A 19,264-nucleotide genomic window follows, 5' to 3' on the forward strand; every position below is an offset into this window, starting at 1 on the left:
ACAAAGGGTTTTGGTTTTGTTCTTCTGTCCATGATAAAACAAGAGTCAAAAAGTTCATTTGACTACTTTACCTTCATGTGAAGACAGTGGATCAAACATGGCAAGGAGAGACTCTGACTGAGAAGGAGGAGAGGTCAGCTGGTGGGCACCTAAAAGAGATGGGCAAACTGTGTTACCAAGTCAGAACTCATGACTCAGTAGGAGTTACAACACTGTGAAAAAGGTTCTCTTCCACAGTCTTCCTTTTTGACCAATTACAACTTGAGGGGCATATCAGAAAAAACATGATCTAATAAATAGCATATTCTGCTTACCTCAAATTCATTTTATGTTTTTGTCTACAAATTTACATGGATTTTAATTACATTTAAGTAGTCTAGCATCCACTGCCTATTACTTCTAATGGCCAAACTGTACTATGGTTAATGCAAAGAGCAGAGCCAGAAGATGTAAATCATCAAAATTTTCAGAATGTCACAAGTTCCCTGAATCTCACCTTCCCTCCACCTATAAAACTAGGGGCAATACTACCTACAGAAGGAGTATAAATAAAAAGTTGTAAAATTTGAAATTCTAATATTGCTCTCAGCAAAAGACAATTTATAAGATAACTCATAACAAAAATGAGTAATACGGGACTTCCCTGGTGGTGCAGTGGTTAAGCATCCCCCTACGAATGCAGGGGACAAGGGTTCGAGCCCTGGTCCGGGAAGATCCCACACGCTGTGGAGCAACTAAGCCCATGCACCACAACTACTGAGCCCGCGTGCCACAAGTACTGAAGCCTGCGCGCCTAGAGCCTGTGTTCCGCAACAAGAGAAGCTACCGTAACGAGAAGCCCGCACACCGCATCGAAGAGTAGCCCCTGCTCGCCGCAACTAGAGAAAGCCCTTGCGCAGCAACGAAGACCCAACGCAGCCAATAAATAAATTAATTAATAAATAAATTTATTTTAAAAATGAGTAATACTACATTATACTACAAAACAAACTTGAACTTCTAAAGTACAATATTTTAAAACTACAGAGTAAAAGATGACTCCTCTAAGCATATGTCTATAAACAACCAAAATCAGAGATATTAAAATATGCAGAGACTAAAACTTACAAATATATAAAAGAAACCGTTCCTCTAAACTTTTTGAGTCTGAGCTCTTTTTTGATAATGAATAATAGTACTATTTTGCCATTTGATTTTCCTTTTGTTCTGTGTCTTATAATTACCTTCATTTAAAAAAATTAGAAATAGTGTATCATTATGAAAGATAGCTTAGAATATCAGTTCTCAAAATTTTGGTCTTAGGACACTTTTACATTCTTAAAATTTGTTGACCCTAAAAGCTTACTTATGTTGGTTATATCTAATGATAATTACCATATTAGAAATTAAAACTGAAAAGAATATATAAATAAAAATTTTAAACTTTTAATAAATTTTATATTAAAATTTTATGTTAATTCATTTAAATATACTTATTAAATGGTAACACAAATAACCCTTTTAAATGAAAAATAATTATATTTTCCAAAATAATAAACCAGAAGAGTGATACTTCTACATTTTTGCAAGTTCCTTCAATGTATAACTTTATAGAACACAGCTAGATTCTCATACCTGCTTCTGCTTTCAATCTGTTGCACATGTTGTTTTGGTTAAAGTATATATAAAGAAAAGCTGATCTCACAAAGATATGCAGGTAGAAAAGAGACAATATTTTAACAGCCTTTTGAGAAAACTGTGGATATTATTCTTTCATACTCTACCAAATCTTGCTAAGTTTTTTAAAGATTAGCTACCATTTGGAATCTGAAACCAAATCACTCTAATGTACTCTGTTACATTAAAATTTAATTGGTCTGTCTTGCACTTTGAATGGATCTTTTACCCAAGCGTGATTCTGTAACATCATACATTGATCATCTGGAAAATACTGGCTCCATTAGATATGCAGATCTTCCAAATGTTGACACATTTCATCATATAACATCAAAAAAAATGACATTCTTGATATCACCACCCATCTCACCAGAAAAGTTTTTAACTAGCAGGAAGTTGTCAAGCTCGTGGAGGTAGACACGAGTTTTCCAAAATTCTAATTTTTATCTGTAAGCTTGGATTTTATCATTGGCATCAAACTCTGTCCTGTCAGTTGTTTTCCTTGAAATGACAGGCTCATTTTGTTAATTTTCAAGAAATGCCTGACAAATATCCAAGTATGAATAACTACAGTTTGTCATTCTTTCAAGTAAAAATGGTATTTCATGAAAAACAAACAAGAAAAAAAGGCAGCTACTTAGTTAGCTCTCAACTCAATCAGGTAAGTGCTTTTCCTTGAGACACTTCATCGTATTTCAGAATGTAGCAGAAATGCGTTAGGGGTACTTCCTATTCCTTCACAATATTAGATAGATGTGTACTCAAGGGTTGAGATATAGCATTGAATAATTTTTACCGCTTCATCAAAGACATTCATAAGTAAAGTTTGTTTTTTTTTTTTAAACTGTGAGAGAAGAATACAGTGACTGCTAGTCTGGTCTGGTGCCATTGCCTTGCTTCATGCTACGGTCTCAGCAAATTTACCCACCTCTGCAACGTCAATATGGTAGAAGGGACAATAACCTTTTATTACCGTGAAAACAGTTTTGACCTCATACCTCCCCAGCCCCCAGAAATGTCTTAAGGGCCCTCAGTGGTCCATGGACACTACACTTGAAAACGGCTGGTTTAGAACAGTGGTTCTCAGCTGGGGCTATTTTGCCCCCTAAGGGATCATTTGGCAATGTCTGGGGACATTTTTAGTTTTCATCACTGCACGAGAGGGAGGGTGATGGTGTGCTTCTGACAGAGACCAGAGAGGCTGCTAAACATCCTACAATGCACAGGACAGGCCCCACAACAAAGAATTACCTGGTCCAAAATGTCCATAGTGTGGAGGATAAAAAACTTTGGTTTAGAATACACAAAAATGTAAAAAATGAAACAAAACAAAAAAAGTACTTCAAACCCAGTGCCCAATATATAAAACCACTACTTACTAGCACTCTGGTATTTCTTCCCAGTGCTTTCTTTAGGATAGGTTTTTTAACATTTTATTATCTTATATATAAAATTCTTTAAAAATAAAATTTCCAAGTGGTATTATGTTCTAGGTATTTCTCCAAATTATTTCATATTCTTTAAAGCATTTTAAAAATAGCTGTATAAGTTCAAATAAGTGGTTACATCAAAATTCACTTAGCCATTCTATTTTTCAGTTCTTAGGTTGGTTCTAATTTTCTGCCAATATAAATATTATGAAGAACATCTTTGTGCATAAGACTTTCTCCATACATGAACTGTTTCCTTATGACTGATTCCTGAAGTGGGCTAACTGAACCAAATTTAGCATGTGAACCTTATTTTAAGGCCTTACACACATATTGCCAAACTACACCCTGAAGTGCTGCAACAGTTGATACTATCACCAGCAATGTGTCAAAGGCTGCCAGTTTCAGCCATGGATGTGATCATTTCTAAAAGTCATTCTCATTTCCCCTTCTTACCATGAGTTACTTCATCCATGTCTGGACTAGTGACAGAATCTTTACCCCCAAAATCAGAGCTGCACTCAGATCTCAGGTCTTCAATCTTATTGGGAATATCCTCAGAGGTTGCACTTATGCCTTTAAAAAAAAATGGTAAAAAATAAACAGCAAGAACAAAATAACCACACAAAAAGTATATGAAGTTTGGAGAAATGTATACATTCTCACATTTTTTGTATCTCAGTTCTTTACATGTGAGTTGTTTGGTATTATATCCTTTATTGTACAATTGCTTAAATATATTTACCTTGATTTGTACAACATAATCAGAATTATCATGTGATGTCTAAATACAGTAGCAGAGGTTACCAAGAACAGATAGAGTTATAGAGGGAACACACACAGACCATTTGTCAACTACTTTGACAGGCTCTATAACGGCACACATTAACTTCTCATAGATGTCAGGTCCCACAGTAATAAGTTTACTGGAAATTACTCAGATCTTAAATAAAATACATCTCTTTGCTATCAACTTTATAAATGGGGAGGTGGGAACACACCTTCAAATCCTTATTCCTTAAAACAAGCCAGACATACCCGACACAACACTGAGGCCTGGTGTGCTGGGGCGGGAACTGACCTCCCTGACATCCGTATCATCAGATGTGCTACCCAGTCCTGAACAGCTCTCCAGTTCTTGCAGTCGCTCCTCCTGCTTTAGATCTGGGGCCTCTAAACAGAAAAAGTGAGGTATCACATTAGTGATTCTACTAGCACATCACAGTTTCAACTTTTGCAACCCAGATGAAGAAAGCTACCAAGGGCATGAATGAAATCAGTGTAAACAGACTTTTAAGTCTGGGCCAGTTAGCAAAGTTAGTTAGATCAAGTGTTAAAGAGGTCTAGGTTGTGATTTTCATCCTAATACAGGCCAGTTCACTGTGCGCAGATGAAAACTCTGCTTCCAGATCACTAATCTCATACAGTATTCTATTGGTTAACAAGTAAACTAAACAAGAGAATACAGAACAGCTTAGCATTAAATCAACCACTTTCTAAAAAATAACTCCTATGGATGTTCAATACTGAGCTAATCCTACTGTCTCCTTATGTAAAGGTTAGCATGTCTGAATGTGGTAACATTAAAAAACACATATCAAGGTTGCTTCATTATTCTTGAGCCAAGCGATCAAAAAGAAGGTAGTTCAGATATATAGTTACTTATATTTGCATTCTGGTAGTTGACATTTAGTTGAAGACAAGGATTTATATTCATAATCAGAAAAAAAGCAGAAATGCAATACATAAGAGAAAGTACAAAATACTTTATATATGTTTATAATAATCTTGCACAAAATAATTCTCAGGATTCCAGAGCCTCAATGTCAATGCATTTCAAAAATACATTAGAGGGCTTCCCTGGTGGCGCAGTGGTTGAGAGTCCGCCTGCCGATGCAGGGGACATGGGTTTGTGCCCCGGTCCGGGAGGATCCCACATGCCGCCGAGCGGCTGGGTCCATGAGCCATGGCCGCTGAGCCTGCGCGTCCGGAGCCTGTGCTCCGCAGCGGCAGAGGCCACAACAGTGAGAGGCCCGCGTACGGCAAAAAAAAAATACATTAGGTATCTTTGGGTCAAGTTCTCCAAATCTAAACATGCTTACCAGGCATCCAACCACTCAGAGTGGTTGTGATAAGTTAGTGGGAGATACTGAACTCAATGTCCCACATAGAATCCTGATGAGTTACTAACGATTGCTTCCAAGATAACTGAACAGAGTCAGAAAGCACCTGCCATCTTAGCCTATGCCATCCAACACTGCATTTTTTCTTGATGGACAGAAAATACCCTAAACTAATTTTCCATTTGAAATTCTTAGCAATGTGATGGCCTCATACTTGTCAAATGTATATCTGACAAAATGTACATAATATAGAAGTTAGGATACCTTATATTTAAAACTTCTGTGCAAATCAAAAAGCAAACAACGACAGCATACTAACCTGAGTCACTTGGCAATACCTCTACACTCCAAGCTTCGCTTGTTGTCTCTGATATGGTAGAACCAGTGCAGGGGTCAAGAAGCACTGACCCTGAACCTGGCAGGCACAGTAAACTGCCTAACATGTTCTCTGCTGCTGCACCTGTATAACCAGTGGGGAGTAAAGGGTTAACAAACGTCCTCAGGGAAAGAGCAGTGATGATGGAAAAAAGCCAAACACTAAGCTAACAAAATCTCTCTACTCACAAGAAAGAAGCCAAGGAAAGAGTAATTTCAATCAATAATACCACTAAAAACATAAATTTCCCACTTTGGTCACAATAACAAAAGCTCCTTTTCATCAGTTTCCTACTGTTCACCTTAGTCTCCATCGAGAAAACACAGATCGTTAGGACAAGTCATTTCAACTAGTTTTCACCTTGATTTTTTAGCAAATTTTACGTGTCCCTAACATCTCTCTAATATTTTAGTCCTTCAGGGATTAAAAACACTCAAACAGAGACTTTTAACCATAGAAAGTTATACTGGCCAAATATGTTTTCTTCTGGCACATTAGCCACATATTCAGAGCAATAAAGTATATTTGCAGGAAAACACACATCTCCTCTGTAGCACTCATTCAACTGCAAATACAGCTTATTGCCCAAATACAGCTCACTGCCAGGAAAAATACTATTGTACTTTGACACCTGGAACAAAATAATGCAAAACCAATTGAGAAATCTATTTATACTGCTTAAAAATACAAATAGAAAGATTAAACATTATTGTAAACCTGTGTTAAAAATACTCAAGTTCAGAATGCTCCACTACTTCTGATTAAACCTAATAAAAGAACAATCTCATTTCAGTAGATGAAGAACCTTTGGAAAAACTGGTAAAAGGTACCTTTTAAAGATACGTCATGGTTACCAAGGGGGAAAGATGGGGGGAGGGATAAATTAGGAGTTTGGGATTGGCATATGCACACTGCCATATATGGAATAGATGGTCAACAGGGACCTACTGTACAGCAGAGGAAACTCTGCTCAATGCTCTGTAATAACCTATATGGGGAACGAATCTGAAAAAGAATGGATATATATATAACTGAATCGCTTTGCTATACCCCTGAAACTAAGACAACACTGTATTGATAAATCAACTATACTCCAATATAAAATAAAAGTTAAATTTAAAAATGTAGAAAATAAAGATGCATCATGAAATAATTACAAATAAAATAATGTCTGGAACCTGCCTGATTAACCTGTGATTACATAATCGGGGGAGGGGATAACAAGGTGGGAGAAGAGATGAAACAAAACTGGCCATGTATGTATGTGTAATTGGTGAAGCTGAGTGATGGGTACATGGTGTTCATTATACTGCTCTCTCTTGTATTTGTTTGAAATGTTCCATGATTTAAAAAGAAAATAAAGATGGTGATTACAAGACTGTATGAATCTTTCAGAACAGACAGAACAATATCCTAAAAAGGGTAACTTTTAACGTATGTAAATTGTACCTCGATAAACTTGATATAAAAAAAAGAAAAAAAGAAAACACTGGTCATTCTTTGGAACTGAATTAAACCTTCCAGAAGTAAATCCGGTTTTTAGAGAACAGTATCATATTATTCTGAAAGATTTTATGGCTATAACCTGTAAGAATTTTCATGTTAGGGCAAGGTGTTTAGTCTCAAAAGAAGAATATATTAATCATAGACTAAGAACATATACTATGCCCTGCAAACAAGAATTGACAAGAAGTTGATTCAAAAGACTGTTTTTTCTTTTTTTGCAGGGGGAGGGGCACTTAAATGTAGACAGGGGAAAATACTACCTATATTTAAGTAAAGAAAAAAGAAATACACAAATGCCTTGTCACATACAATTACCTCAGTTTCCCAGTTACTGCTAACATACACACCCTGTTTGTCAGAGCACTGAAGTTCCCTCCCATGAGGGGTGGGTGGATATGAATAAACAGCAATCTTCCAGAGACATTAAATAGCAGTTACCTGCGATTTCTTGCAAGCGATCTTCATCAATGTTAGGGTCAAAATCACTTCCCAAGACATCTGTACTCCACGTCTCACTCACTGTTTCTGATATATCCCTATCATCTGTCAGTCCCATCATGTCACGAATTTCAAACTTCCTTAGCTTATCATCGAGATTATCCTGGGTTGTAGCTATCAAAAACAAAATTAAGCACTTAAAAAATGGTAGCACAGCTATCATTTTTTATATCAACTTTAAAGACCTTTTTGTCTTTGAACTTCAAGTTACATATTTTAACATTAACACTCAGCACATAGTACTAAAACACTGAATTATTCCCTCACGGATGTACTCTTTCCCTCTCTGAATTGAGTTCTGCATATGTCCTCCCCCTTCCAGTAAATTAACTGGGGCCATCCATGCAATCAGTTGTCTCCCTGTCCTCTAGAGTGTGACTTTGGTCAAGAATTGGGATATATTCCCCTTTCTCTGAATTTGCACAGGCCTGGTTCCTTGCTTTGTCCAAAAGGTAAGGAGGAAGTGTGCCAGTTGTGAGTTTAGGCCTCAAGAGAGAACTTAGAAACCTCTGCTCTTTCTCATCCTTGTTCTCTCATGAGGACAAGCTGAAACCAGTCTGCTGGAGGATGAGGAACCACATGGAACAAAGCAAAGGTCATCCTAGATGAGCCAGCTCCCCAGTGACCAACGGACCCCCAGCTAAGATTAGCAGAGCTCCCTACTCAACCATGATGACGAGAGATGCATGAATGAGCCCGGTCCAAATCAGAACCACCACCTGGCTGACCCACAGACTTGAGAGCAAAAATAAATGTTTATTGTGTTAAGGCACCAAGTTTTGGGGTGCTTTGTTATGCAGCATTATTGTGGCAATAATTAACAGATAAACCCACACCAAAACAAAAAAAACAAAAAAAAACGTGAAGCCTTAACCACTGGACCACCAGGGAAGTTCCCACTCACTTCTTAACCTAGTATTCACGAGTGTAAACTGCCAACCACCCATATCAGAATCACCTAGACGGCTTGTTAAAGAGGTGATATTCTCTCTATCTTAAGCTAATATTATTTTAGGTTTCTGTTATCTGCAGAAATTTTAATCCTAAATAATACAGTGACAAACTGATCCAGCAAAAACATAGCATTACTTTTATTCACCCCACACATAACCCAGTTGGCAATACTCTTTTCCTTTCCAAAAATAGACTGATCCAGGATTTCTAGAAATGAGACATGGGAAATGCCTTTTTTTTCCCCCTAACTCCCCAGGTGATTTTTACACACACTAAAGTCACTGCCTCAAATCCAGTTGAGGGCATCTGCCCTCAACATTCCTCTGAAAGCCACCACTGATCTGTAAATGGACAAATCCAAAGGACTTTTTCATGTTAATCTTGCTAGAGCACAAAAGGGATCCATCTACTTTTCAGCCTTACCTCACCCTATTACCCTACTTGACAGTTCCTGAGTAAGTACTATGGCTTCCCACCTCCCTGACTTGCTTATACTACTATTCCTTCACCTAGAATATCTCTAGTTTCAGCCAATGCAATGCCAGCCAGGCTTTGAGGTTTTTATTTTCTCCCAATAAGCTTTTCCCTACACTTTCAACCACATGTATTTCTCACTCAGAACTGCCAAAGCACTTTTATGATAATTTTAATCATTTGTGTACCATTCTCTCCCTATTCTAAGTTCCTTGAGCTCTGCGTATTTATCTTAGTATCCCTTAAAAATTTAATATTACAGAATTGAAACACCATATATTACAGAATTCAAGCAATTCATTTTAACTATTCTATGTAATTTTAGCCTGAATAATCCACTTAGCAACTAAACACACTTTTTTTTTTTTTTTGGCCAAGCCGCGAGGCTTGCAGGACCTTAGTTCCCCAACCAGGGACTGATGCTGGGCCACCGCAGTGAAACTGCTGAGTCCTAACCACTGGACCGCCAGGGAATTGCCAACTAAACACATTTTTAAGACCTGAAGGAACTATGAGTAAATGCAAGTTTAATGGTCATTATATAATCAACTGAACACAGCCAACTTACATGGAAACAGATTGTTTATTCTGCAACCAGGTAAATTCTTTTGCTGCTTGAACAGCTGAATTCAACCTCACTTTACCTTGCTCATGCTCTAATAGCTGTAGAGCTTCAACTCCATTACTCCCAGAAGGTCCTGCTCCAAGTTCTGATACAGATTCCCCTTCCAGGTCTAGTGAGGATACTGAATTAGAACGATTTGAAGGACCTAGAGAAACGTTTATACTGTGAGTGAGCTTTTTTTGACAGTCATGAGCCACCATGTAATTTTTCATGCCTTGATAAGAGACTAAAAAGACTGATTAAAGTGCTTTTAATACTGTTAAGCCCTATAAATAAACACGCCCTTTAAGCCAGAATTTCTGCTTTTAGAAATTTATCCTAAGGAACTAATCAAAAATTCACCTAAGGTCCCTTGTTGCAGTGCTTCTTACAATGTCTGAAAAGTGAAAGCAATCTACATGTGTAATCACAGAAGAATGTTTAAATTATGATAAATGCCAAACTGAAGTTAAAGAAAATAGACATTAAAAACCATGTTATTTAAGAATGCTAAATTACAAAGGGAAATGTTACTGTTATATTGTTAAACAAAAAAAGGTTACAAAACAGCCTAAGCCTAATTTTGCTATAAATAAACCAAAATGTTAACTGTTATTAACAGAATGGTAGGGTCACAGATGGTTCAATTTTTCCTTCATTTTCTAGAATGAATGTACACTACTTATGTTTTCAAAAGTGAGAAAAAAAGGAAAAGTTATTACCATCTATGTTTATTTTAAAATGTTAGTCAAACTGAAACTTTTTCATTAAAAAAGCTTGTTCTAGCGCATGGAGTGACATATTCTCACTTTACAATCTTGCCTTTTAATTTTTTTTATTCCTATCCTACTTCCATTGTATCTTTCTGCTTCATTAAAACATTAGCAGTATACACAACACCCTGAAATACTAGTGAGTCAATTTTTTTCCATTTAGACATGCATTATATCCCTCTAAAGGAGCTCTACAAGCTTTGGTATATGTTAATACTAGTGAAATAAAACTTGGTATTATTCAAGTCTCAAAGCAGACTTAGATCGTCTCCATTTTATATGACCAAAGGTCTCTTGCAATGTCAATTTTATTCAAAGAAACAATCTTTACAGCCAACTGTTCAAGATCATTAGAGGAAAACTTCATTACGCTCCTCAGTGAGAGGCACAGGTGGCATAATTGTAATTTTTAAGGCTCCTTTAAAGAACACAAAACAAAATATTACTTGAATCACACAACTCCTTGAATGAAGTAACCCTTCACCTTCAGATATTCCTTCCAGATTATCACTGCAGAGGGAAAAGCGCAAGGTTTTATCAGGTTTACCGTGGAGTTTGTTTTCATCGACAGGGACATCTCCTTGTCCTCCATCCGAAAGCTGCATGTTTAGGACCTGAAAAATAAAATGCCATTAGTTTATCACAACTGAGAGATTCTTGATAAGAAAACAAACCATGGCAAATGCATATTTAAGTTCGTCTTAATATTAAATTATCATTTTTAACTGAAAACCCATTTATAGGGCTCCAATCAAGTTTTTAAGTACCCCTGGGATAAAAGTGTACCAGTTAGAAGAACTGAGCCTATGTCTTTCCATCACCCTACCAGTTTCAGCAACTGAACAGGCAACTGGACATCGATGAGCAGTGATTAGGTTTGCAGGTGTCAGAGGCTTCAGACTCAGCAGTCCGGTCCTCCCAGTTCTGCCATGGGCCAACTATGTAAACTTGGATAAGTATTTTAAGCTCTCTGAGCCTCATCTTCTTCATCTATAAAATGGTGATAGTAACAGTATATATGCCATGGAGTTGTTGAGGATTAAACAAAAAGATGCACATAAAGCATTTGGCACAGTAAAGTGACATATTAATTTTGTGTGCATTTTTCTAAAAGTTAATAAACTAATTAATAGGAAAAAAACATGTAAACAAATTATTTTGTACCAGAATTAATCAGTCTAGTTAGAACCTCCACTTGATCACCATACACACGGCCACAAAGTCCATACCAGAAGCCGAAGTATGACTTCTATGCCACATCTAGCTTAGAGCTGATTGCCTTTTTACAGAGCTTTCTATCTGTTAGATGATTTCCAAATAACAATTACTTCTCACTCCCCACAAACCTCATAACTCAGCTCTGTATGTGTATCTCCAACTTAATGAAGAACTGTGTGCTTTGCTGGATGTCACAGCATGTATTAAGCACACCTGGAACTTGAACTCACAACCACTGGGTTCCTAGGCTGCTGCTGGAATGTGAAGAAGAGTGTCCTCAATTAAAAAGAAAAAACAACACAAAGCCAAAAAAAAAGAAAGAAAACCCTTAAGTCGCTGTTTTGACCCTGCATTTAAATAAGTAAATTAAAGGTTTTCTAATGGCTCCATCTATTTATTCATGTGATGCTTTTAAAAGGTCATTTAAAAATAGAATCTTTTCCCTGTTTGCTTGAAATTAAATGCAGACATAAAGATTTTACATTTTGTATTTGTAAGATAACTTGAGCCTTCCCACTCATCAGAGTGAGCAATGTGCAATGAATCTTCAGGAAAAATCCATCTAAAGGCCTTGAGAGTGGTATGAATTAACGAAAAACAAAAGGATCATAGCACAATCTAGATATTTCCCTGCGCAGGAATGCTGGCGGCTGTCTTCAAGGCTGCCATTGGGGTGGGGGGGTCGGGGGACGGTAACAGGGGGAGTAAAATGCCACAGACTCTCTTACTGAAACGCAGCAGTTCTTTTCTTCATTAAGCATTTCCCCTGGTTGCCACAAGTTTATTACATTCTAGAGTTCCCAAAAAGTTGATTCTGACAGTTTTTGCCAGCTTATTCACTTTGAATGTGTGTGGGGGGACAGGGTTGTGGATTTTGATGGTCCTCTTTCCTACAAGTCACGCCACTTAATCAACCACCATCATCACTGTATCAACCACTATAACGGGTCCCTTCTTCCCAGGCCAGGAATAGGCTTTGTTGAATAATAAGCAGGCACTGCTGAAGGTAAGAAAATGCTTCTTTCTCAAGAGGTCACAATCTATGACAAGAGGATCCTATGTTTAGAGAGTCAAAACTTCTTTCCTCTTGCTTCTGTCCCAAGTTCTTCTGTTTACAAATATCTTAAAACTGATTCTCATATCCCCAACCCCATTTCCTTAAAATATTTTACTTAGTTTTCCTTTCAATTATCTCTTCCATTTCTTCCCAACCAGCCAAAGAACAGAAATTATTTCTAAATACTGTTTGGCTCTTTAAAGCAGGAATACCACTACTATATCATTAAAAAGAAAAGAAACATAAAATATTTCCTACAAGTCACTGGAAAAGCCTCTTCAATTTCCATAACACAATTTCCTGGCTTCCTGCCTCTTCTACTACTATTAGGAAAATTCCTTTTGGTATGGATCTGGTTATCAACTACAGTGCCACAGGTTTATTAATGTGAAGGACCTCCAGAACTGTTCACAGGGAGTTGAGCATTTGATGGGATATCATGGCAGACCCACTGAAGATAATGAAAAATATTTGTTAAATGTATACTGATTTATAGAAGCAAGTGACCTTTACTGAGAAGAAAAGAATCTGAAGTTCTTAACATTAATAGCTACAAGTTAAGGGTAACAATACAGTCATACCTCATTTTCTGACATCATCCCTGGAGTAAGCTGGGGACCTGTTCCTAAGGAAATGACCAACACCTCTTCTGGCTGCACTTCCTGGATGGTTTCTTGAGCTGATCCTTCATGGTCCATATGTAAGTCCATCAGAACATTGGTGCGGCTTCTGCTCCGAGTTGCTAATAAAACAATTTCAAGTAAGATAATTTAGAGAAAAAGACAAAATGAAGAAAATGGCACATTAATACAATAATATATTTTCTATTAATGTAGAACATTTGCACATGCACAAAGAGTGGTGAGAACATGAATTAAAAAAAAACAAACAAACAAACCCAAATCTTCCCAGCTACTCTACTAATGACTAATACAAATTCTCCTTCAAAACTGATCAACAGAAACAATGATCCATGTTCACCTGACAGGGAGTGACACAGTTTACACGTGCAGAACAGCAAACACGTCCCAATCAATTTAAGACTCGGGAGTGACAAGAAAAGCATTACTTTATTCCTTATCTTTTCAAGGTATAATAACTTCAACTATTTCTCCAACAAAATGATTTAGCTGCCACAGGTCTCCCTTACTAATAACTAAACTTAAAAGCATTAGAAAATTTCATATAGAAATCTGATAGCCATAAAAAGTTATACACGTCGGCAACTGCTGACAAAACCAGAATCAGTTTTTGAAAACACAGTTTTTCCTGAAATGTATTAACCTCTTCCTAACGATGCAGAAGAGTTCTCTTTGTTTGAATATAAGTTTCCTTTCTGCTTTATGGGAACATTCTAAATTAATGAAGGATCTAATTACTTTGGGGTGTTTTTCCCCTACTTATAAGTAAAGAAGTAATACCTTTTTCTAAAGTAATCCATCCTATAGATCGTACAAGAACTTTTGCTTTTGGTGGGTTTTTGTGTGTATTTGTTTTGTTTTCTGGCTGCACTGAGCGGCCTGTGGGATCTTAGTTTCCCAACCAAGGATCGAACCCGGGCCCTCGGTAGTGAAAGCACGGAGTCCCAACCACTAGACTGCCAGGGAATTCCCTTACAAGAACTTTTGGAAACTGAAAGATTTAGATAGTTTGTGACAATTTCTCTATGAACTTTAGTCTTCTGTGATAAGTGTCAGGTTGTTTTCAGAGGACAATAAGATTCAGTACAACCAGAATACTAAATAGATACTCCTTCAGGGCAAATAAAAGTGCAGACATCAAGCACAAACACTCAATTATAATAAAACTCTTTCAACTTCAGTTTCGGTGAAAGCTGACCTACTTGAAGACAGAACTATAAACAATCATGTTCTCTCCACAATGCTGTAGATCAGTTCATCAATCACTCTTACTTTCAAAACTCAAAGCACACATCAACTTCCAAAAGTCTAAAATAGGTTCACTTACACCTTTCTTTGCTGACCCTCACTGTCTTCTCTTGAATTGTAAACTTAACTTCAACTTTATGAACAACTACGTGAATCTTAAGGAACAAACTTCATAATTTATAAAAATGCAAGTAATCAAAATTTATGTACCAATTTACATAAAGCAAAAGCAACATGCACATGGAGCAAAAGTTCATAAACTATTTCTTAAATAAAAGTTACATAAGAAAAGGAACAGCCTATTACCCACCAAAAGGGGTTACTAGAGTAATAATATGAGCAGTAAGATTGGTGGCTAAGGAATCCCAGACAGTTATGGCTGCGAACTGTTGTCCTGGGTTGTGAAAGCATTAAACAGAAAGAAAAGCCTGGGCTTCCCTGGTGGCACAGTGGTTAAGAATCCACCTGCCAACGCAGGGGACACAGGTTCGATCCCTGGTCTGGGAAGCTCCCACATGCCGTGGAGCAACTAAGCCCATGCGCCACAACTACTGAGCCTGCACTCTAGAGCCCGCGAGCCACAACTACTGAAGCCCACGTGCCTAGAGCCTGTGCTCCGCAACGAGAAGCCACCACAATTAGAAGCCCGCGCACCGCAACGAAGAATAGCCCCCACTCGCTGCAAATAGAGAAAGCCTGCGTGCAGCAACGGAGACCCAACTCAGCCAAAAATCAATCAATTTATTTAAAAAAAAAAAAAAGCTTAAGCCTACGGATGAACCTTAACTAATCTGGTGCAATTTTTTTTTTTTTTTAATTTTAAAAGTTGAATTAGGGCTTCCAGGGTAGCACAGTGGTTAAGAATCCACCTGCCAATAGAGGGGACACGGGTTCAAGCCCTAGTCCGGGAAGATCCCACATGCCGCAGAGCAACTAAGCCTGTGCGCCACAACTACTGAGCCTGCGCTCTAGGGCCTGCGAGCCACAACTACTGAGCCTGCATACCACACTACTGAAGCCCACGCACCTAGAGCCCATGCCCCGCAACAAAAGAAGCCACCCCATTGAAGAGTGGCCCCCGCTCACCGCAACTAGAGAAAGCCCTCACGCAGCAACAAAGACCCAAGGCAGCCAAAAAAAAATTGAAATACCACCAGTAAAAATGAAGAGAAGAACTTCTCCAAATTATTTAAAACTATATTCCCAAATGCTAAGCAATAACAAAGGCTAAGAAAGAAATATTAAATTTAAAGGAAAGCCTCAATATGAGAAATTCTCTTTACCTATAGGCAATCGATTCTTTTTATTTGCTGGAGTGGTTGCTGGAGACAGCTGAGGAGTACTGTAGGGAGTCATTTCCAAACTGCTGCTTTTTCCTGGCTTTGCCTGGGGCAGGTTTGCCAATAAATTGTCAAGAGCCATTCTATCTTCTCTCAGTTGATCTCCAGACATCACACTCTTCATAAAATTCACCTGGCAAAAGTAAAAGGGCATTTAGCTTATGAAATCAATTTTTCAAACACAATATGTATTTCTCACACAATGTACTCATCTAGGACTCTGCCCATGTTCAGATAAATGACTTTTGAGAAAGTCCTATTAAAGAATAAAGCCATTACCAGAGTAATAAGCTGACTGTAGGTTATATAAACTACAGTTCTGCTCAACCCTTCCAGAAGATTAACAGAGGACATTGGCGGAGTCTCCACTGCACGGCCTCCAATCACCACATCAAGGAAAGCAGCAACACAGCTCTGTCCAAACAGGAGAAAAAAATCACAGTGAAATACTTCCTCTTTAAAGTAAGGGAACAGGGACTTCCCTGGTGGCACAGTGGTTAAGAATCCACCTGCCAATGCAGGGGACACGGGTTTGAGCCCTGGTCTGGGAAGGTCCCACATGCCATGGAGCAACTAAGCCCGTGCACCACAACTACTGAGCCTGCGCCCTAGAGCCTGCAGGCCACAACTACTGAGCCCACGTGTCACAACTACTGAAGCCCGTGTGCCTAGAGCCCATGCTCCGCAACAAGAGAAGCCACCACAATGAGAAGCCCACGCACCGCAATGAAGAGTAGCCCCTGCTCGCCGCAACTAGAGAAAGCCTGTGTGCAGCAATGAAGACCCAATACAGCCAAAAATAAATAAATAAATAAATTTATTAAACATAAATAAATAAAGGGAATAAAATTTCTGATTGAGGTGGACAAGCATGTAGAAAGTTTGTCTTCTTGAAAATTATATTAAACCCAACATTTAAAAAAATTAGACTCTCTATGAACTGATGTAAAATAATCTCCAAGATATTCTGGTATATGAAACAAACACGAGGCAGACAGTGCACACAGTCCTACCATTCGTAATTAGGAAAATATATTAGGAATTTGCTTGTATACATACAGACTTCTTGAAGGATAGACAAAAGCTTGATAACATGAAGAACAGTTAGGGAGGAAATGAAGGTTAGAGATCAGAGGTGGAAGGGAAACTTCACTATCTAACCTTTGAATTTTAGGTTGAATGTACAGCCTACTCAAAGTGTGATAAATTAAATTCTTTTATTTTTTAAAATATTTATTTATTTGGCTGCGCCAGGTCTTTAGTTGCGGCATGCAGAATCTTCACTGTGGCGTGTGGGATCTTTTAGTTGCAGCATGTGAGATCTTTAGTTGTGGCATGCATGCAGGATCTAGTTCCCCCACCAGGGATCAAACCCAGGCCCCCTGCATTGGGAGCGTGGAGTCTTAACCACCGGACCACCAGGGAAGTCCCTTAAATTTTTATTCAGTTATACCAACTGAACAATGCTATGTTAACTTATGAAATACACTTAAAATTATACATTTATTGCTGATTCATATATTCACAGACTTGATGTAGTGACAATTTTTTTAAGTCAAACTTTTTTTTTTAATTTTATTTATTTTTTGGCTACGTTGGGTCTTTGTTGCTGCGCGCAGGCTTTCTCTAGTTGCGGTGAGCGGGGGCTACTCTTCATTGCAGTGTGCGGGCTTCTCATTGCAGTGGCTTCCCCTGCTGTGGAGCATGGGCTCCAGGTGCGCGGGCTTCAGTAGGTGTGGCGCACGGGCTTAGTTGCTCCGCAGCATGTGGGATCTTCCCGGACCAGGGCTCGAACCCATGTCCCCTGCATTGGCAGGTGGATTCTTAACCACTGCAACACCAGGGAAGGCCCTAAATCAAACTTTTAAAAATAATCTTAATAGCTCTTTGGCTCTCATTACAACGGCATCTCCTCAACATTTCTATAAGTGAGAATTAGTAATCTTTTTTTTTAATTGAAGTATAATTGGTATTTATATATATATTTTTTGAGAATTAGTAATCTTTGATGACATCTTCCTTTATTTTCTTAATTAATTTTTATTGGAGTATAGTTGCTTTACAATGCTTTGTTAGTTTCTGCTGTACAGCAAAGTGAATCTGCTATACAGACGACATCTTCCTTTAAATGCTGCTGATCCAACACTGTATCCTCTATAGCCAAACCAAGGGTAATTGAAAAGAATATTTAGTTTACACATCACCTAGGGACAAGATTTAATAAGGAGAATAGTTAGGTTGACTAATACTTCAGCAGAACCTTCTATAAACAGTACTTCACACGACATAGTATTCACTCTTACTTTGTCAAATTTTCCAAGGCTGCTCTTTGTCCGGGGATCTCCCTCTTCAGAGCCAGTCATTGCTAATTGCTGCAAAAGGCGGCCAACCTGCAACCCAGAGCAGAGGTGGGAAGACGTAGGCTGTAGACACTTACACAGTCCTCACTGTGAAAGCACTTCCATTCCATTCTACAAATCTATTTCATAAGAATATTAACACACTAAATGGGTAACTAATAAGAACCTGCTGTATAAAAAAAAAAATTAAATTAAATTTTAAAAAAAAAAAGAATATTCACACCACCTGACCAGGCATACAAAATAGGATCCCAAATAAAATGTGCATCTTGTCTATGTCAGCTTTTACTATATTTTATTACATTTAGACTGAGTTATAAAGAATAAGTAGAAAATTTTGCTTTGTCTTTAATTCATATTATTACAACATTAGGAAATGAAGGTACACACCTTTGTTTCTGCTGCTGTACTTTTCATGTGTTTAGAAATTTAATTAATTTGTAAAAGCTGACTCAAACTATCTCAAGTTATTAAGTACTTTTCCCTATAGTTCATAAAGTACTCAAGGTAAATTTTTTTTCTAGACTTAAAAGCAAAGAATTCCTTCAGAACATAAGCTGTTTTGAAAGTAAATATCAATTCACAGAGCCAGTTCCTTACTGCCAAAAGTGAACTGTTAATCCACTCTCTCTAAAGACACTTTGCTGAAAGTTATTATCATACAGCATCATCTTCATACCTAGGACAATCCCCCTTTCACTCATTTTGAAAAGATGTGATTCAACCTCCAATGGAATGACAAAAATAAAACTATAACAACATTATCATAAGAATAAATTTAGTGTTTCAGAGATGATAAAAAAATTTTATTTCAGGGATGTCTATATAGTTAATTTCTAAACACCCCAATATGATAGAACTGATCATGAAAAAAAGCTTATCATTAAAAAAAAGTCATCCAAAGACAAGACATATTCTATTCCAAATAAACTGTCTCTTCCTCACAGTATTTCTAGGGATAAGATATAATTAAAAGAATCCCTTAAGAAATAATAACATGATTTCA

The 19,264-nt window shown here is 37.6% G+C and overlaps 1 protein-coding gene across 4 annotated transcripts in view; it reads right to left on the reverse strand.

Moving 5' to 3' along the window:
* GAPVD1 (GTPase activating protein and VPS9 domains 1) overlaps nt 1-19,264 on the reverse strand; it is a 72,551-nt gene that overhangs the window by 25,568 nt on the left and 27,719 nt on the right. For 2 of the 4 annotated variants that reach the window (XM_082657610.1, XM_082657608.1), the window contains exons 4-14: nt 18,202-18,288; nt 16,178-16,312; nt 15,842-16,031; nt 13,251-13,411; nt 10,942-11,008; nt 9,662-9,787; nt 7,530-7,703; nt 5,529-5,669; nt 4,125-4,259; nt 3,543-3,662; nt 72-149 (exon numbers count right to left, since the gene is read on the reverse strand). In XM_082657610.1, coding sequence (XP_082513736.1) covers nt 72-149; nt 3,543-3,662; nt 4,125-4,259; nt 5,529-5,669; nt 7,530-7,703; nt 9,662-9,787; nt 10,942-11,008; nt 13,251-13,411; nt 15,842-16,031; nt 16,178-16,312; nt 18,202-18,288 — 1,414 coding nt within the window. Of the gene's footprint in view, nt 1-71; nt 150-3,542; nt 3,663-4,124; nt 4,260-5,528; nt 5,670-7,529; nt 7,704-9,661; nt 9,788-10,878; nt 11,009-13,250; nt 13,412-15,841; nt 16,032-16,177; nt 16,313-18,201; nt 18,289-19,264 lie in introns of all 4 variants that reach the window. The other 2 variants (XM_082657609.1, XM_082657607.1) reach the window with 1 other exon arrangement.

This window comes from Grampus griseus, assembly GCF_964374135.1.
Source record: "Grampus griseus genome assembly, chromosome: 6".
Taxonomy (NCBI): Eukaryota; Metazoa; Chordata; class Mammalia; order Artiodactyla; family Delphinidae; genus Grampus; species Grampus griseus.